The 20,625-nt window shown below is 34.9% G+C and overlaps 2 protein-coding genes across 6 annotated transcripts in view; both read left to right on the top strand.

Moving 5' to 3' along the window:
- LOC116010302 (vacuolar protein sorting-associated protein 45 homolog) overlaps positions 1 to 6,824 on the top strand; it is a 7,990-nt gene extending 1,166 nt beyond the window's left edge. For all 3 annotated transcript variants that reach the window (XM_031249651.1, XM_031249650.1, XM_031249652.1), the window contains exons 3-14: positions 10 to 211; positions 427 to 506; positions 745 to 972; positions 1,295 to 1,420; positions 1,516 to 1,596; positions 1,684 to 1,825; positions 1,929 to 2,107; positions 2,888 to 3,043; positions 3,347 to 3,454; positions 3,554 to 3,675; positions 5,359 to 5,490; positions 6,419 to 6,824. In XM_031249651.1, the coding sequence (XP_031105511.1) occupies positions 10 to 211; positions 427 to 506; positions 745 to 972; positions 1,295 to 1,420; positions 1,516 to 1,596; positions 1,684 to 1,825; positions 1,929 to 2,107; positions 2,888 to 3,043; positions 3,347 to 3,454; positions 3,554 to 3,675; positions 5,359 to 5,490; positions 6,419 to 6,479 (1,617 nt within the window). In that variant the 3' untranslated portion in view covers positions 6,480 to 6,824. The remainder of the gene's footprint in view (positions 1 to 9; positions 212 to 426; positions 507 to 744; positions 973 to 1,294; positions 1,421 to 1,515; positions 1,597 to 1,683; positions 1,826 to 1,928; positions 2,108 to 2,887; positions 3,044 to 3,346; positions 3,455 to 3,553; positions 3,676 to 5,358; positions 5,491 to 6,418) is intronic.
- A 4,281-nt stretch (positions 6,825 to 11,105) lies between these two features.
- Positions 11,106 to 18,027, top strand: LOC116009955 (pentatricopeptide repeat-containing protein At4g33990-like). Of its 3 annotated transcripts, none has more exons than XM_031249174.1 (5): positions 11,106 to 11,372; positions 11,448 to 13,864; positions 15,121 to 15,330; positions 17,364 to 17,630; positions 17,722 to 18,027. In XM_031249174.1, exon 2 carries the CDS (start codon positions 11,695 to 11,697, stop codon positions 13,621 to 13,623), a length of 1,929 nt encoding a protein of 642 aa, XP_031105034.1. In that variant the 5' UTR covers positions 11,106 to 11,372; positions 11,448 to 11,694; the 3' UTR covers positions 13,624 to 13,864; positions 15,121 to 15,330; positions 17,364 to 17,630; positions 17,722 to 18,027. The 3 variants fall into 3 exon arrangements, with proteins under 3 accessions (XP_031105034.1, XP_031105035.1, XP_031105036.1); XM_031249175.1 differs by having other exon boundaries at positions 11,582 to 13,864; XM_031249176.1 differs by having other exon boundaries at positions 11,106 to 13,864; positions 17,777 to 18,027.
- Positions 18,028 to 20,625: the final 2,598 nt, after the last annotated feature.

Below are 20,625 nucleotides of genomic sequence, written 5' to 3' on the forward strand. Positions count from 1 at the left end.
TTATTGTAGGTGAGTATTGTGAGTGTGGTGTATAGTCAATCAGACCTTCTTAAGAAGGAAGTGTTTCTTGTGGAGCTGCTGGATTCTACTTCTATGTCCAAGGAACCGATGTCGCATCTTAAAGCAGTCTATTTTCTGAGGCCAACATCGGAGAATATTCAGCAAATGAGGCGTCAATTGGCTAAGCCTAGGTTTGGAGAATATCACCTTTGTAAGTATCATGTGATGATGTGAAAGAAGTCTTTAATTTAAGTAGATGTTGAGAATATACTAAATTTTTTAATCTGAAACTGCACAGATTTCTCTGATATGTGCTCTTGAAAACATGACGCAGCACTTCAGTTATTATAATATACATCAAGGCCTCACCTGTAAAATAATGTTTAATTGAAGTTATTTCTTCTTTTCCTTTGCCACTTTATGCAGTTTTCTCAAACATATTGAGAGATACTCAGATTCATATTTTAGCAGATTCAGATGAACATGAAGTGGTGCAGCAACTGCAGGTACCTTAAGATTCCCTGTAAAGAACTATTTTATATGAAATTGTTTTATCATTTCTTTCTCATGGCACACATCATGTTATTATATCTGGAAAATAGTATTAATGTTATGGAATACTTAAAATATGTAAAAGAAAAGTATCATGTTAGGATTTTAGCATGATCAGTGATTGCAATAATTCCTTTTGGTCTGAGAAATAGATATTGGTTGTGCCCCAACAGTGATTTATTTGATTTGTAGGAATTTTATGCAGACTTTGTTGCAGTTGACCCCTACCATTTCACTCTTAATATGGCATCAAACCATATGTACATGCTTCCGGCAGTTGTTGATCCATCTGGTTTGCAACGTTTTTGTGATAGAGCGGTTGATGGACTTGCTGCTCTATTTCTTTCTTTAAAACAAAGGCCTGTTATTCGATATTCACGGACATCTGATATTGCAAAAAGGGTAGCACAAGAAGCAGCGGTGAGCTAGCTAACTTTTTCATTTCTCTATTTTGGGGATATTTGACCTTTCAAGTTTTGAACTTTCGATACGATCTTATCTTCATCTATGCACAATCTTTTTTTTTTTTTTTTTTNTTTTTTTTTTTTTTTTTTCTTAGTTCCATATATTTTCTTCTTCTTCTTCTTCTTCTTCTTTCAATGACTTAGCTGAGCTAATGCCAAATAGATTGGGATTGAGTCTTAGATAGTTGAGTTTGGTGATTGAGTTGCACTAGGAAGATGCTCAGTGAATGTATATTTGAGATGCAAAAAGATGAACAATTTCTCTCCTTGATTTGCAGAAACTGATGTACCAGCAGGAAAGTGGTCTTTTTGATTTCAGACGGTCAGAAGTTTCTCCTTTGTTGCTAGTAATTGACAGGAGGGATGACCCTGTTACTCCATTACTTAATCAATGGACCTATCAGGTATTTCATTTTCCTGGCCCATATGTTAATCTTCTTGTAAATATGTTGGAAGTTAAATGGACATCATGCCTTGTTCATTGCTTCTGCTTTCCTAGGCAATGGTTCATGAATTAATAGGTATCCAAGACAATAAGGTAGATCTTAGAAGAATCGCCAAGCTTCCTAAGGATCAGCAGGTTGGATGTAATATACTCTTGTAGTGCCTTTTTGCTTCCTAGTTTTTTTTGCAAATTTTGATGCATTTGGCTATTCTCATATTTTAGGAGGTTGTACTGTCATCAGAGCAAGATTCATTTTTCAAAGCTAATATGCATGAAAACTTTGGAGACATAGGAATGAATATTAAAAAGATGGTGGATGTTTTCCAACAAGTTTCAAAAAGTAATCAGAACATCCAGACTATAGGTTCGTAACTTCTTATGCAGAAGATTTATTAAGCTTTATCTTTGTTTCTGTTCAGTCTTTATAACAGCTATGACCTACATTAATATTGCTTTCAACTTTTCAGAGGATATGGTTAAATTTGTAGACAACTATCCAGAGTACAGAAAAATGCATGGCAATGTTTCAAAGCATGTAACCCTGGTTACTGAAATGAGCAAGTTAGTTGAAGAAAGAAAACTAATGTTAGTTTCACAAACAGAACAAGAATTGGCGTGCAATGGTGGACAGGGAGCAGCATTTGAGGTAGTCATCCTTTTTATCTATATTTGATCATAAATTTCTTGCTTAAATGCCTATTTTCTGCATAAACTGGTTCTCGGTGCTACAGATGTGATATATAGTAACGAGTGTGTTAGTTTTGTTAGTATGAGTTTATTCTGGTTTAAATTTAAAAAGATTTGAATCCTAAAGGAAACTAGGCTTGTTTCTGACATTGATATTTGGCAAAGAACACAGCATCTAGAGCAGAAAATGCCAAATTGATACAAATTACCTGGTAGCACAGTTGAATTTGTACATTGGTTTAAGTGTTTTATGATATTGAGGAAAAGTTTTCTATTTCAGTTAATCTAATTTTGGAAGAAAATTTAACATCTGATGCTTCTTCAGCTCTTCTTGTATTCAAGAAATCTAATTCTTCCACCTGTGACTCGTGATCTTTTCATGTGCCCCTTCTTCATCCCGCTTGCCCACTTTATGGACAATAACCGCTTAATAGACTAAATTAACTGCTAATTATTACAAGAACAAATGATAATGTGGAGCAAATATTAATAGGCACTGAATATTGGCTGCAAAGTCTGCTATAATATCAGTGAATAGAAGGATGATGTTATTAATATGCTAATTCTACTAGTCCATAGGCAACAAGATTTTTTATTTCTTATTTTAAGTATTGAATTGGCATCTAATGATCATATTGCATGTGTTGGAAATGTTTCTCAAACTCAAATTAAACAACTTAACTTCACAAGTATATGGAAATGGTTTCTATTGTATATTCTTACACATTCTTATGTACAGGCTGTAACGAATCTGCTAAACGATGAAAGTATTTCTGATATTGACCGGTTACGGCTCGTCATGCTGTATGCTTTGCGCTATGAGAAGGAGAGCCCTGTTCAACTCATGCAGTTGTTTAACAAATTGGCTTCTCGATCTCCAAAGTACAAACCTGGGGTAATTAAGTTATCCCATAATTGCATCTTGACTTCCTGATACTGTTTGCTCCATTTGTATCCTTTGTGAAGGGAAATTGGGAATTGAAATTTAGATGTTGCTTTGGGAAGTATCAAGTATGGAGGACAATCCTTTTTGGGAAGGAATGAACCTTTTTCTCTTTATTGACCTCCTTCCCCCTTTGTCTTCAATTCATTTTCTGAGCAATGATTCCATGTGCTTTAAAAAAGTAACACAAAGATGTCTCAAACACCTTTAAAAAACATGACAAGGATTATTGACTTCTCTGTTCTGGATTTACAGCTTGTGCAGTTTCTATTAAAGCAGGCTGGAGTTGATAAACGAACTGGGGATCTCTATGGAAATAGGGATCTCCTTAATATTGCAAGAAATATGGCTCGTGGGCTTAAGGTTTATATGGAAAACTCTATTATTATGTTCTCCTCCTTTATACTTCTTCTAAAGCATGAACCTTTACATGCTCACAGTTTATTTTCACGATTGTTGTAGGGAGTTGAGAATGTGTACACCCAGCATCAGCCTCTTCTGTTCCAAACCATGGAGAGCATTATTAAAGGGCGTTTGAGAGATGTTGACTACCCTTTTGTTGGGAATCACTATCAGCAAGGCAGGTTGGTCACTAGAAGTTTATCTGACATTTCAAGATATTTTCCATAGTTATGAAGGCTCTATGATTTTCATTCAAATCTTGCTAATTGATTCTGTGCAACTTGTTCTTGTTGATTTATATCCATGCTTGAATATCCTATTTTTCCATCTTGTAGGTTTCTTGATTTATAAAAGGCATAGTCCTATCTCATAGAATTTGTTGAGAGATACCCTTTTCTGATCCTTTTTTAACTAAATATATTAGCATTAGTTCCAGAGTAATTTATGGAATCACGTCTACTAGTGTTTAATTTTATTTTTGGGTGCATTTGAGGGGAATGGGGATTGAACTTGTACAGTGAGACGAGGTCTATAAGGTTTTTGGCACTTTTAGTGTTTTATACATATATGTTTTTTTTTTTGGACTTATCAAAATTCAGATTGCTCACATTTACTTTATTTCAGAGGTTGAGTTTGTTATTATCTTAATACAGAGTAGTTAATTGTGACCAATCTTACTCTTTGGATGTGAATTTTCCTAGGTCTTTTAAGGTTAAAAATTTGATGAGTCCTGGTTGACAAATCTACAAATTTAGTTATTGTTTAAAATCTTGATGGTCAAACATTTACTAAATGTTCTTGGTTTTGCAGACATAGCATGTATATCAAACAGATTTCTTGCTATCATATTTACTTAAACTATAGAAGTTTTAACTATATGACTTGCAACTTGTCTTATAAATATCAGACTTGTGTCCCAATTTGATCTTTTTGTCCACTTAGTTAATTGCACCTTTCTTTTTTGTTTTTTTTTTTTTTCAGTGTACCTCTTTGCATACTATATAAAGCTGTCTGATCTTTATATAGTTGCTATTTCCTGAATTATTATTCTAGACCCTCTTTAAATGCCTGCTTGCCAGGGGTCATTTTCCCTTGCTTCCGCTCATCCTTTGTCATGAATCTGTTTCTATAGATGTTAGCTTCCCAACATTCTCAGTGCGATTGACTTCTACCTTAAAACTGCTTATATGCTACAACTGAAGGTGACTATTAGGCTCCATTTGGATTTTGGTATGCCGGATTAGGATCAGAATGGAATTGTGTTTCAGACAATCAGACCTCCAATTCCTTTCCTGTGTTTCCTTCCTTATGTGGAAGGAATAACATTTCCTACGGAAGAAGGAATAGAATATATTTTATTTGTATCAGATTACTTTTGACTGAAAAGTAACTGTTGCCACTTGCCATTTGGTAAATAGCTGCAACATGAGGAAATGAATTGAACCTTTGGCAAGGAATGAGGAAGACAATTGATTTTTTTCTTTCTTGGGAATCTCTATTACTTTACTGTAGCTAAAGATAGAAGGGTGGTAAGGATGGAATATGGATTTGAAATTAGAGTTTTGTTTTTATTCCAATTCCAATCTAATTCATGTGCACCAAACAGAGCCTTACACTCTTACAACTTTTTACAGTTACATGTTTGATGCCCATCTTCTAGAAAATTCACATTAGGTACATGCTTGTGTGAAATTTGATTTTGTTCATTTTAGTGGTCAATTGATATGTTCTAAATGCTCTAAGGGCCTAATGAAATCCAGAACATTGATAGGTCTTTTTTATGGATTTTGACACAAAATTCATTGCTCGAATAACTTCTGAGGTTGCATTTTAAGAATGTATTATACCATGTGTTACTCTTGCAGGCCACATGACGTGGTAATTTTCATTGTTGGTGGGACCACATATGAGGAGTCACGCTCTGTTGCTTTACAGAATTCTACAATTTCTGGCATTCGTTTCATACTCGGTGGTTCTGCAATTCTTAATTCTAGGAGGTCTGTTTTCTTAAACCCTAAAGAGGAGTCTTAATATTGATGAAGAAAATGACATGAATACAAAACAATGCGGCATAATACAGTTTGCTTTCTTTTTTTATTTGGGGTGCTCAATCACAGAATTAGTAGCATTCATCAAAACGTTGAGTATTAATCACTTGGCTGCTTACTCTATATTAATAACTTTTGAACATTAAGTGTTCATAAATGAGTGCTTAGTAACTATTAAGTATTAAGTAAATGTTCGTCACAGTTGTATGACATGAACATTGAAATAGAGAGAACTTTGGTGTACATTTGGTTCATACTGATGGGAACTCGGTAGTTGAACAGGCAGTGCAATGTGAATCTGTGATCTTTTAGTAAAGGAGACTATGCCAACAAATCTCTTATAGTGTCAATTTGTATTGTGTGTTTCAAGCAGTGTTGCAAAAATTCCGCCTAGGCGCTGGCTGGCGGGCCCCCTAGCGTATCACCATAATCGGTAGTCTAGGCGGCCGCTTAGGCTTCCTAGGTGCCGACTAGGCCTCCTAAGCACCAATTAGGCTGCCTAGTCGGCCGATTAGCTATTTTCACTCAAAACAACATCGTTTTGAGCAAAATAACCCTAAATTGTTCAAACTCTAGATATTTTTTAAGTTTTTTTTTAAACATATTTTTTAAGTTAATATTTAATATTTTAATATTAACTATTAAAGTATTAAATAGTTTATAATTATTAGTTTAAAAAAAAATTTAAACAAATTTTTTTTAAAAATAAGAAATAAAAAAATAAAAATACACGGGCGTTTAGGCGATGATTAATTGATGCTTAGGCTAGGCGCTAGGCGCTCCTTGGATGCCCGAGGAGCGCCTAGCTATTTTTTCAACCAAGGTTTCAAGATCCCCTTAATTTGTTTCCTTGCTTTCATTTTTGGTGGACATGTAGATTTTTGAAGGACCTCGAAGAATCCCAGAGAATTGCTCGGACAAGCACCAGTGTGGTTTAAAAGTTGCAGTTCTAAGGAGACGCATATACAGGCAAGGCAAGAAGCTGGTATGTTTTGTGTTTTGACGCATTTGGCTCAGGAATCAAACATGGAATATCAGTTGTGAAAATTATACTATACTCGCACCTAGAAGCTATCTTTTGAGCATCAAAGTTTGTATGTAATCTTTTTTTGTCTACAACTGTACAACATCATTGCTCTTCCAATAAGCTTTCCAAATATTAGTTGCTAGTGTGGCGGAGAGGGTAGGGGATAGAAAATCCATTGTGTGAGATTTGCAGAGAATTTGTAATTGTGGTAAAATGTTACGTACTGAGGAAATGGGAGTTCTTTCTTTTTGTTTCCTTTCTCTTTATTTGGGTGCATGAAAAAAAATCATATTTTGAAAAGTAAAAAATTGTGTGAAACCGTCTCACGGATTGAGTCAAAATGAAAATGTAATATTTATATTGAAAAATGTAATACTAATTAGGAATAAAGTTTTTGTTACTTATAAGAGAGGCGATGGAGGGGGGAGTCGCAGATGGATGGGGAAGGTGATAATATTGGCACAATGGCGCTGCAAGCAAACAGTGACGGGATCCAAGCAGGGATAGGAAAAGGATGACAATCTGGTTTCTGAGGATGAAGAGGACACGGAAGAGAATCCGGAATGCCTGGAGATCAAGTTAACTAAGGCAGAAAGGACATGGAAGAGAATCCGGAATGCCTGGAGATCAATTTTAACTAAGGCAGAAAAAATACGTTTGAGAAGGCCATGGAGGCAGTCTGTGATGGTGAAGGTACTTATTTGTCCAAACGGATTAATGCATTATGGCATCCGAAAGTAAAAATGGAGATTGTTGCATTGAATGATGAGTACCACTTGGTAAGGTTTTGGTCCACTGACGATTATGAATTCGCAAAGTACGGTGTCCCTGGACAGTGATGGATCACTACCTAATAGTGCAAGATTGGAGGCTAAATTTCGATCCAAGAACTGATAAAACCGATAGGGTGTTAGTTTGGGTTTGTTTCCCGGATCTTCCTCTTGAGTACTAAGACATGGGATTTCCTTATGAGAATGTAAGAAAATTGGGGAGCCAAAATATGTGGATCAGGCAACGAGCATTGTCTCCGAGGCCAGTTTGCTAGAATGTGTGTGGAGGTCGATATCACTAAGCTGCTCATATCCAAATTCACGCTTGTTTGCAAAACATGGCGGATTGAATACGAAGGCATACATCAGGTTTGTTGTAAATGTGGGGTTTATGGCCATGTTGCTGAGCAGTGTGAAAGATACGGAGGGAGATGATCGGAGCTCCAACAGAGTCTGGCAGAGAACATTATTACATTACAAGGAAAGAAATAATGTCCTGGAGATTAGGCCTGAAATTACAGAGAAATATGGGGCATGGATGCTTGCACCTAAAAGGTCAAATAGGGAGAACCATTACAAAAAAAAAAAAAAAAGAGGAAGAGTTGACATGAAAAATTGTAAGGAAAAAGTGAATACAAGAAATTCTAACGATCCAATGGCTCATTTCGTGTTAATGATGATTAAGGTTGTCCTTATCCCTGCAAATTTAGCATTGGCAATGTGACATGGCAAGAGAGAGAAATTTTTTTTTATTTTTTTTAATTTTAAGCTAATGTGTATTGACAAGGTGGAGAGAATGGGCTAAATTAGCAATAGGAGAGAGAATTTGCTAATTTGTCATGATGCACACCTTTTGTGTTGCCAACCCACCTTTTGTTTCCTTTTTTATTTTGATTATTTCTGTTAATATTATTTTAGTATTATGTTTATAATATAATAGGAAAGTGAGACTCATTTTTGAGAGCGAGAGAGATTTGCAGGGATATAGAATAAAAAATGTATAATTTACAAATTTAATGATGTGGAAGTAGGACCTATTTTAAAAAATGTGAGGGATTTGTAGGGATAAGGATAACCGTATACGATGATTCATAATGAGGGCTATTAATAATTCAAGATTTACTGTTCTAGGAGACTATGATATAGAGGATATTATAGAGGAAATTATGGAGGATAACAGTGGAAATGAAGAGGTAGAAATTATGGAAGGAGTTGAAGCAGGAGGAAGAATGATACATGTATCTACAATCTCAATAAGAGCCAACAATATTATCAATAATATTAGGTTTCTAATGGGTTGAGCCCATCAAAGTTGCATAATTGTTAAATATATATTACGAATATGTTACAGTATATTATTGAAAAGTGAGTAACTCACTCTATTACTCTTATTCAAATATAAATAAATTAGTAACTACAAAAAAGAAGTACATATGTATTTCTTTAATTTAGAATTCGATATTTACAATGTCTTTATTCAAAAAAAAAAATTCATTATCAAAAAATTTAAAAAGAGATATAATTTCATTAGTTATATTATCTTTATTTTCTACAATAAAAATTATTTATTATCAAAAAATTAAAAAAGAGATAATTTCATTAGTTATATGTCTTTATTTTCTACAATAAAAATTATTCATTATCAAAAAATTTTTTTAAAAAAAAAGATAATTTCATTAGTTATATGTCTTTATTTTCTATAATAAAAATTATTCATTATCAAAAAATTAAAAAAGAGATATAATTTCATTAGTTATATGTCTTTATTTTCTACAATAAAAATTATTCATTATAAAAAGATAAAAAAGAGATATAATTTTATTGGTTATATTTTCTTTATTTTCTGTCATGCAAAGATTCATTACCTTCAAATTATATAACTACTTGGGGGGGATTTGGACTACATCACAGTTGTTCACTTTAAAGGTAAATTGTATTTCTTTATTAATATGATTTAAAATGTATAAATATTTATTACCAAAAGTATTATTTATTTATACTATCATTTTTAGACTAAGTATTTAGACTATCACTTTTACAAAATTACAAACATTTATTTTAGTGACAATTATAATCAACATCTCATATATTATCTTGCATTCATATACTTTGAATTACCAATTTAAATAAACAAATTCAACATTCAATTACATATGCATGAACATCTCATATGTAATCTTGTATTGATATACTTTGTTTTTTGAATAAGTATTGATCTACTTTGAAGTACTTATATTTAAAAATAAACATAGGGTATTATCCTATTCGCGCAATGCGTGTGAAAAAACTAATACATATTATAATTCAAAAATCAATGTATGTTATTTGAATATCATTATAAAAATTATAATTACAATTAATATTTTTTATTATATTTAAATTAAGCATGTCAAAATTAAAATAAATTTAAATTTTCAATTCTAATAATCAAAATTATATACTACATTTATATTTTGTGTTCAAACTTTAAAAATTTAACAAAAAAAAGTTAAAAATTATATAAACTAAAAAGAAAGTAACAAAAAAAAAAAATGAAAAGCTTGGCCGTTGCCTTAGCAAGTAGCAACAACCAAAACAAATTAAGAAAAAGAAACAAAACTAAAATAATGAGAAGCGCCTGCCACCTATTTTGCTTTTCCTAACAATATACAAGCATATGAAGCTTTTGTCCATTATCTCCTCTCCACATCAATTTTGGATCATCACTTTGCATCATCACTATTCCAATATCCACCTTTGATCCATTGATGGTGTTGCTTAACCCTAAGAGCATGCCCATCAGGCCATCAATGGATTAAAAGTAGATATTGGAATATCCATGGGCATGATCCAAAACTGATGTGAATAGGAGATAATATACAAAATCATTCTTCTTCACATGATTGAATATTGTCAGACAAAAAGAAAAAAAATAATATTTTAATAGATTGAGAGTGGCCACCAGCTGGCGGCCACTCTCAATTTAATTTCTGGGCGTTGCTAGCAACGACCATATTTCCGGCCGTTGCCTGGCAACGGTTTTTTTTTATATAAAAAAAATTAATGATAATATTGTCTATAAATATGGTTTTAACTCTCAATTTTTTTCACATTCTATCATACTCTTAATTCATTCAAATTACTCAATTATCATTTTAATTAATTAGGTGTTAAGCATATTAATTATAATTATTTTTTATTAATTAATTTCAACTTTACAATTGTAACACGTATTGTTTAATTATTTTTTAATACAATTATAAATTTATAAACAAAATAGATAAAGAAATAATTAAAATATAATGAGATAAAATGGTGGGTCCACAAAAAATTAAGAAATAACTCAAACAGTGTAGAGAAGAGTTTTTGTGATTGAATAAAATAGTGGATGATAAGGTGGAAACTGGGGCCCATAAAAAATTGGAGAATAAACTCCAACTGATAAGGATGCTCTAAGAGCATCCACACCAATAAAGATTGAATCCAACATGGAAGAGAGAGGTGAGAGAGAGAGAATGATTTAGTATCTTCTGCAAATGAAGAAATGGTGCAGAGAATTTGGGCCCCACTGCTTTCAATACAACTCGTGATAGCCATGCGTGACTGTCACTTTATGCGCCCAGCGGGCACGTATCGCCCCTGACAATGTGCATTAATTTTTTTTTATAAATCAGATTTATTATTTTTTTTCTTCCCACATATTTTCTTTTTCCTAATCACACTTACAAAAACTCCTTAAATAACGCGAAAAAACCATTGATAAGGATTGCTCTAACCCCGATTGTCTCTCCGCCCACACCCATCGCACTGTCTCTCTCTATTACCCATCTCAATCTCTCATCGTCTCTCTGTCTCCCACTCTTCACGTTTGCAGTCACCCGCCCTCGGCGTCTTCCGCTCTCCACCATTGATGTCTCCGGCTCTCCACGCTCGGTTTATTCCCCTCTCCGCCCTCGATGAATAATCGTAGCTTCCGCGTTTCCCGTTCACAGCCCTTGGCGTCTGCGGCTCTCTGCCTTCAGCGCTTTCATGTTCGAATCTCTTCTGTTTTGAAGGTAATTTTCAACTGAACAACTTATAAGCGAAATATTTATTGATTCCTAGTCTGATTAACTCCTAACTTTCAATAGTCCACCTAACAACTAGTCTGAACTTCTCCTGGCGAAATACTTGGTGTATGGACTGTATTCTGCAACTGTATAAATAGTCCACCTGTTAAAAACCCTACTGTCAACGTAACAACTAACAGGATTCAAGCTTTCAGATTGCAATAGCTGCAGAACTCAAATTCGCGCACCCACTTTCTCCACAGTGCGTGCGTTTATCTACAACGCACGCTTCAGAGCATAGAAACCCTAATTGGTTCCAGGTTGTGACATGCACCCTGTTTTTCAAAATTCCCACAAGCTGTTTGTAAGATTTCCCAAACGAATTTTCTCTGTCAGAACCTCAACATACAATGTAACTCGGAGCTCACATTTCCAAGATCAAGTCCATTGTATTTGTGGAAATGAAGATGATAACGTAGTGTCGTGGACATTGATGATTTCAAATTTCGTGAAGAGAAATCAGCCACAGAAGGCCATTGAGCTTTTCAAGAGAATGCTTACAAGCAATCTAAAGCCCAACTATGTGACAGTTCTAAGCTCCATTCGAGCATCTTCCTGTATGGACTCAGACAATTTGACAATGGGGATTCACTGTTTTGCTATAAAAATGGGATTTGAATTGGAAATGCCTATTATAACAGCTCTTCTTGGTTTTTATTCTGTTTGTGACATGGAAGCTGCGTGGAAGTTGTTTCAACAGGCACCAGAGAAAGATTTTATTATGTGGAGTGCAATGATTTCGGCTTTTGTGAAGATTGGAGAGTATATTTTAGCCATTGACCTTTTTAAAGAAATGCAATTCTGTGGTGTTCTACTAAATTATGTTTGCATTTTGAGTATCTTACCGGCTTGTGCAAATCTTGGCAATTTGAGAATTGGGAGAGAACTACATGGTTTTTCCATTAAAAGATCATTCACCTCTCATGTCAATGTTCAGAATTCGCTTATGGATATGTACACCAAGTGTGGGAGTTTGAAAGAGTCAATTTATGTTTTTCGACACATAGAACAGAAGGATCTTGTTTCTTGGAAAAATATTATTCTTGGGTGCGTAAAAAATCACTGTCATAGAAAAGCTTTGAGATTTTTCTATGAGATGCAGTTTTGTTGCTTTGACATAGATGAAACTATCATAACGGAAGTGATTGGAGCGTTCTCCAAATTGAATGAGACAAAAGCTGGACTGGGAATTCATTGCTTTGCACTAAAGTCAGGATTTTTGAAATGTATTTCTGTCATGACTGCGCTTCTTCAAATGTATGCTAACTTTGGAAGTATTGAAACAGCAAGGATTTTATTTGATTCTCTCAGCCAGAAAGATATCATTGCTTGGAGTGCAATGATCTCGGCTTACGCCCAGAGTGAGCAACCCAGTAATGCTCTGGCTATATTTAAACGGATGCAATTGGAACATGGGAAGCCTAATGAATTTGCTTTTCATAGTTTACTACAGGCTTGTTCTTCAATGGCAGCACAAGATGTCGGAGAAACTATACATACACAAGTTATGAAACTTGGTTATACATCTAATGCATTTTTAGCATCTACACTAATTGATATGTATTGTAAATTTGGAAGAATACACCAGGGAAAAACCATTTTTGATGAAAATCCTGACAAAGATCTCATATGTTGGAGTTCGATGATCAATGGTTATGGGATCAATGGTCATGGAAATGAGGCTCTTGAGTGTTTCTTGGACATGTTGTCTCATGGGATACAACCAAATGATGTTGTTTTCATATCTGTTCTGTCTGCTTGTAGTCACTGTGGCCTTGAATACGAGGGTTGGAACTGGTTCCACGCAATGGAAGAGAAATATGATATTACTCCTAAACTTGCACACTATGCTTGTATGGTGGACATGCTTAGCCGTCAAGGGAACGTAGAAGAAGCGCTTGAGTTTGTGAATAAAATGCCCATTGAGCCAGATAAGCGGATATGGGGAGCTCTGCTTGCTGGATGTAGAAAAACTCATGGATCGAGTGAAGTTTCTGAACTAGTTGCCAAACAACTTATTTCTTTGGACCCAACAAACGCAAGCTATTATGTCATTCTATCAAACTTATACGCAGATCAGGGCAGATGGAAAGAGGTAGAAAAGTTGAGGCAACTAATGGATGGAAAGAAGAGAAAGAAAGGGATGGGTTATAGTGTTATTGAAGTCAATGACTTGATGCATAGAATGGAATTATAATGAAGAGCAGGAATATATTCAACATTCTCGTGTCATTGATGTTCTTCACAGATCAATTGCCCATTCCAGCTCCTAGTTCTCGGTGCGCCAAGACCAGGAATATATTCTATTGTGCACTGTTAAGAGTTCCACATTGATAAAATAAGAGAGAAAATATGGGTTTATAAGGTCATGGGAGCCCCCGGGATTGCATCCAGAAGATCTATGTAAAGGAGGAAACCACCTGTTCTGCAGCCTGCAGGTCACAACTTCTGACTCTATCAGATCCCTTGCTAATTGTTTCATTACCAAGTATTGCAGAGTTTTATGAATTTGATTACTCTGTTGTGCCAGTTTTGGTTCTGATTTCCAGCAATAACTATTACAAAATTATTATGCTTGATATTTATTTTCATGTGAAAATATAAGAAGGATGAATTTTTCTATGGTGCATTTGCCTTTAATGTCTTTTTCTAAAAATGAAAAGAATGGTATCATTTTGGTAATTTCACTCTATTTTTTAAAATACTCCTATGAGACTGGTCGGGTCCCTTATAATTATTACACTTTTCCTCATAATTAACTTTTGAATTCCTAAATATTATATTTTGTTTTTAAAGTATTACATTTCTCTACAAAAGTAACATATTTTTCCTTATAAGTATTACATTTTTTTTCTCTTAAATAATAATCAATTAGTATTACGACCTCTAATAAAAAAAACAATCAATTAGTATTACACTTTTCCTTATAATTAATGATAAAATCAATTTATCATTAACGAATATTATACTTTTTCTCATAAGTAACTCTTCTAACTCCTAAATATTACATTTTAATTTAAAAGTATTACATTTTTCCTTTAAAGTATATACATTCCTTCATAAACATCACACTTTCCCTCGTAAGTCGTAACTAACAATCAATTTATCCTTAGTTATATTACACTTTCCATCATAGGTATTACATTCCCATCTAGACAGTCTCACAGGAGAGTCACATTTTTACTACCTGATTCAAATTATTAAACTGTCTCTACTCTTTTATTTATTTATTTATTTTTGAAACTTAACATTTTCTAAGGTTATACCAAGCATAATTCTTACGAAATGATCCTATAAATAGTTAGTTTGGACACCACACTTTCCCTGTGAGCAATCGAAATATTCAAATGGATGGAATAACCTATACTCAAAAGCTTAAGTTATTTGTTAACATAAAAATCATGATCATATTTGTACTAAAAATTTTTTATTTTTTCATTTTTGAGGTTGACAAACAGTCAAACAATGGCTTCAAAAATGCATTGCTACACCCTTTAATGGGGTGGAGCATATATTTATACCTAAATGTCATGAGTTTTGTTTCAAAAAAAAAAAATGTCTCAAGTTTGATTTTTGTCTATCTTCTTGATCAAGCCCGTTGCACAGGGTCTTCCTAGTATGAGTTATCTCTTATGTGTGGTTTGTGAGTTACTCTATATTATACATGATAAGAACGTTCTGTGTGTATTTTTAGGAGCATGCTAAAGGAGGGAAATGCATTGTTTTCACTCAAACAAAACGTGATGCTGATAGGTTAGCATATTCCATGAAAAGAAGCCACAGATGTGAAGCATTGCATGGAGATATCTCACAGAACCAGAGGGAGAGAACACTATCAGGTTTCAGACAAGGTCACTTCAATATATTGGTGGCCACTGATGTTGCTGAACGTGGTTTTCATCTGGTCAGTCTACTTCCTGAGTTTAACATGTCACCGAATAGCGTACTTATGAAAATATGAAGAATCTTATACCATGAAGTATGTAAGATAGATCTTATTGACAGCTAAAGTTATGCAATTTCTTCACACAGCTCTTATCTCAGGGCATAATTATTTACTTGGTACATTTTCCCAGAAAAAAATTGTCTTTTGGAATTGGGCTGGCAACCCGATATGGCATTAAAAATGCTAATGTGGCCCATTCATCATAATGCTATATTCCATTTATTGTGAATTCATGTTAAATGTAGGATCATGTGAACATCAGCATTGACCAGTTGTCTTTTAGAAATCATTTTATGTTACACTAACATATTTCTTTAAGCGTTACTTTATGCCAATTGCTTTTGTGTTATACTTATGATGCAACAAAGTGTTATATTATGCTTACAACGACAATAATTTAAGAAGTAGATGGATGAAAGTTAATTACAATATTATAATTGGTAAAATGGGTTACTAAATGATCAAGATGTGGATGTGTATTAGTGTGTAGGGTTAGTGTTTAGGTGTTAGGGAATAACTTGTGTAATTAAAAAACTGACTTTCCGCTGTGTCTATCAGTCTTTTAAATGGAACCATTTTAGAGTCTTTTGTTCGCCCTGCTGTCCTAATTACTGATGCCTATAATGCTTTGAGCATTCTATTTTTAATGTGGTGGGTGGTGGAGGTGGTGGTGGTGGCGGCGACGACAGCGGGGTGATTGGTTGCTCCACTCTGCAAACGGAAAATGACTTCCCCCTACAAATGTTAGCTATTTTCCATTGACCAACCCATTGTTTTCCATTGACTTTAAATTTTTCTTGTTGCCAAATCATTTTCCGGGTTTCCAAACAACAATCTATTAACCCATAGATTTTGATGGTGAGAGATTTATTTAAGAGGTTTTGTGAGATACTTAAAACTTCATGGGATAGGGAGTGGCATAAGAGTTTCTTGTTCTGGTGTGTGTAAACTACTACTGTCAAAGCAGGCCGGCCTGCCCCACCGCGGGCCTAATTCTTGGCGGGCTTTTGCGGGCCGGCCTGTTAGGCCCGCGGGCTAGGATTCATGCAACCCTAGCCTGCCTCGCGCGGGTTAGCGAGTCCCGCGGGCTTTTATTTTTTTTTTTGTTTTGTTTTGTTTTTTTTTTACTTTAATGTTAAATTAAGTAAAAAATATATAAAGATGACCAAAAATGACAAATCTAATATATATATATAAACACCGTACTAATTCCTAATTGATATATATATATATATATATATATATATTTATATTTATATATTTTTAATTAATGACTACTTGGCCCGCCGGCAAACCCGCGGCTCGCGTGGGCTAACCCGCACGGGTTGCGGGTCAATTTTGGCCCGCCCCGTTAGACCTGCATTTTTGCGGGCCTAATTTTTCATGACCCTAACCCGTCCCACCGCACCCGGGCTTTGGCCCACTTTGACAGTACTTACTGTAAACCATTAGGAGAACTACTGTTGAAGTTAAATAGGACATATTGTCTCACTTTTACCATTTTACTACCTCAGAAACTCGTGCTCATTTTTAGGATAGGCAAGCTAATATTTATTAGGGAATTTGTTAATGAAACATAGTCTAGCTTAAGAGTTGGTTATCCAGCTCTTTCTTTGATGTCTACAAGAGGAGAGATTTGAATATGTCATGGTCATAGGGGAACCATTACGAGATTTAGTTTAGTTGGTCATATATCTTTTACCTGTTTGTAGATCACTATTCAAACCCATTACCACTTGACATGCTATTTGGACGACTACTATCTAATATCCATTTTATTGAAATTTCCCAGAACATTCTTGCCCGGGCTTTCTCTTTGTTACAGTAATTTAATGTTTTCTATCTCTGTTAATATGACTATGCCAGATCCTTCTAATTGTTAGATGCATTTATACAAGGAAGTTTTATATCCATAAATTTCAATTCAAAACATCGAGTTCCTCTTGCAATTATGTGATCATATTGAAGTCGTATGACACAATTCTGTGCAGGCAACCAAGAAAGTGTGAGAGAGCGGACACTCATGGAAGAACATGCAAGAGACAGTTTTGAGAATCTTCTTTTTAGTGTTTGCTGGTTCAGGGAATTTACTGGTTCCTATCCGCAGAATATAACATTTAGGCCATTTGTCATTTACCTCTTTTAGAATTTTGTGCATTTGTCATTCTGTAAGAGGGACAAGATGCTTGAATCCATTACTACATCAATGGACTCTATCTTGGACACAATGATGGAATAAATGCTGAAGATCTATGGAGGTAAATTTGCCATTATTTTAACATCGTTGTTTTTGCTATTTAATTTTCTTAATGAAATTGCTATTAATAACTTTTTTTGGTTACTGTATAGATCATATTTGAATTCTTGGCATGTCTTGGGTCACCTGATTCGTTCAAATGGATAGGTACATTGGGGCATTCGTCGTGGGCCTAGAGCTGAAGTTGTCAAAGAGTTCAAGCTAACTACAAAAGGACTCACTATAGAATTATTTCCTATTTTGTACATATTGTTTTAGATATAAGCCATATTACTTGTACATGAAGCTTGCAACATACTTTAAACTAGCCTACTTGTGTTGCATGTTGAAGCTTGGCACACGCTTGACATTTATTGCTTGAAATTTTATGAAATCAATTTTCCAAAATCACTTGCTGATATGATTTGGTGATGAATGTTGTATTCTTAATTTTCTGCCTCTTACTTTAAAGTCTTATGTGCATATGGCAATGCATTGAATTTTCTGTCTCCCTTGCTTACACATGCAACGATTTAATTATCACAAGCCTTAAATAAATTAGGTATTTCTCTATCCACAAGAATTCATTCAACAATAATGGTTGAACCAAAAGTACCTCGAGCGTTAAAGGACTCGTATGTTTTTATGCTTATAATAATATGTACATGGTAATTATATCATTATTTTACGTAGTTATATTGAAAAACACATTATTAAAAATATCTATGTAGGGCAAAAGAACATCATGACCAGTTGAAACATTGAAAAGATGTTGAAACTACAATAACACTGCAATCAATCTTGAAAATCCAAAAATAAATAAAAAATTCAAAAATAGCGATCGTTCAAATACTCATTGATCCTGTAAGTAAAATACTTATTGAGCATTCTTTAAATATATTAGAATTAATATAAATTTACAATCAATTTCATTTTCTAAACTCAACCTGCTCAGATTAAGGCAAAATCAGCATCAAGACCTTGACAACAAAACACTTGGTATATAGGATGTAGCCACTGTTTAAAAAAGGTTTATGCACAAAGTGACTAACTATTTAATTGCATGCATTGTGGTGAAAAGACAACAATGAGTACTCCAAGGTTAGTATCAATTCCACAAACAAATTTAACAAAAACACACACACGCACACACATAAAATCAAATACTACACTCATTTATATTAATTCCAAAAAATATGAACTTTAAAATGAATGGGTGCAAAATGGATGGATGCAAAATGGATGTGGAAGTTGTTGATTAAACTAGACACATTTTTTTTTTTCATTCTCCTATCTCATTCACCATGGCTGCTACTACCCAACCCACTGTCACTCACGTTTACGCTACAACCCACTTCCACGACTTTTCTGATCTGGAAGAAGCAAATAGAATCTACACTCATAGGGCTTGACCTTGTGGGTTATATCATCGGTTCCACTTTCGCTCCGGCTAAATTTTCCGATCAAGCACAGACTGTGTTGAATCCTGAGTACAAGGCTTGGTTCAGACAAGACCAAATTATTTTGAATGCTATCCTGGGCAGTCGCTTAGACACCTTACAACCAGTCATTTCATCCGCGCCCTCTGCATGTGACGCATGGACACAACTATCCACTAGTTGTGCCGCTACTTCTCAGGGCCGTATAGTTTCGCTTAAAGCAAAGCTAGCGAAGAACTCTAAAGCAACTGGTCTATTGACTCGTACATGAGGGATATACGAGCAATTGCCGATGACTTAGCTCTTGCCCAAACTCCTGTTACGGAAGAAGATCTTGTGGTTCATATATTCACGCAACTTGGCGACGAATATAACTCCATAGTTGTTGCTCTTCGCGTCAGGACGGAGGCCATTTCGTACATTGAGTTGCATGATGTCCTCACTGACTATGAAAGAATATTACACGATAATGAAGGTGCCTCGAATGTTCATATGCTTACTGCGAATGCCACACACTGACGGTACAATGGCCCTGTTGACACTCAATCTTACAATTCCAATCGGCGTGGTAGAGGTGGTTCCGTCTCCTCAAATGGGAGGTAGAACCAGATGAGGAACAATGGCAACCATGTTGCTCGTATTGCAACTATTGTGACTATCCCGGGTATGACACCAAATTCAGCCGGAAGCTTGCCAAATTTCTGATGGAGAATAATATAGCAGTGCTTGAGCCGCAAAACACCGGGCGTCAGTCTCCTACCGTCCAGACAACGTCCACTATTGCGCAACCCTCTCAACCGTGGCTCATGGACTCGGGAGCCTCGCACACACTATGAATGACGCCATGTCCCTACACACGCTAGCTGACTACACAGGGCCTGACGAGAGAATCCTTGGTGATGGTAAGTCGTTTCGTATTTCACATACTGGGTCAGTTTCATTACTTGCAAATTCTCGATCTATTCATTTATCAGATACATTGTGTGTCCCAAGGCTGCAAAAGAATCTAATTTTCGTGTCTAAACTCCGTAAGACTAACTCTGTTTCAGTTGATTTTTTTGACACACACTTTGTTGTCAAGAATCGACAATCGGGAGCTCCTTTCATGTGGGGTCCGGTCGTGAATGATGTCTAAAGTTTTCCTGTCCGGCAGTCTCAAGTTAATGTCTCTACCAAGTCTTCGTTGTCAAAGTGGCATCACCAATTCGGCCACCCTAATTCTAAAGTTTTAGCATGCATCCTTCGACATAATAATGTAAGCTTTAAGCCTGAACAACTTGAGGAATTTTCGTGTAATTCGTGTCATATCAATAGAAGTCACAAGCTGCCTTTTTCCTTTAGTTCCATGTCTAGCACCCGACCGTTGCAATTAATTTACACGGATGTGTGCAGTTCTGTGACGGTTTCAGTCGATGGTTTTAAATATTATATTAACTTTGTTGACCACTACACTAAATATATCTGGTTGTTTCCTCTAAAGTTTAAATCAGATGTTAATGCGGTCTTCCTTCAATTTAAACGCATGGTTGAAAATTATTTTGACTATAAAATTGTGTCGGTCTTTTCTGATAATGGGGG

This window comes from Ipomoea triloba, chromosome 2 (assembly GCF_003576645.1).
Source record: "Ipomoea triloba cultivar NCNSP0323 chromosome 2, ASM357664v1".
In the NCBI taxonomy this organism is placed as follows: Eukaryota; Viridiplantae; Streptophyta; class Magnoliopsida; order Solanales; family Convolvulaceae; genus Ipomoea; species Ipomoea triloba.

Bases quoted from the DNA above. Each gene is read 5' to 3' on its own strand.
- LOC116009955 (XM_031249176.1), top strand. From the start codon at position 11,695: ATGCACCCTGTTTTTCAAAATTCCCACAAGCTGTTTGTAAGATTTCCC.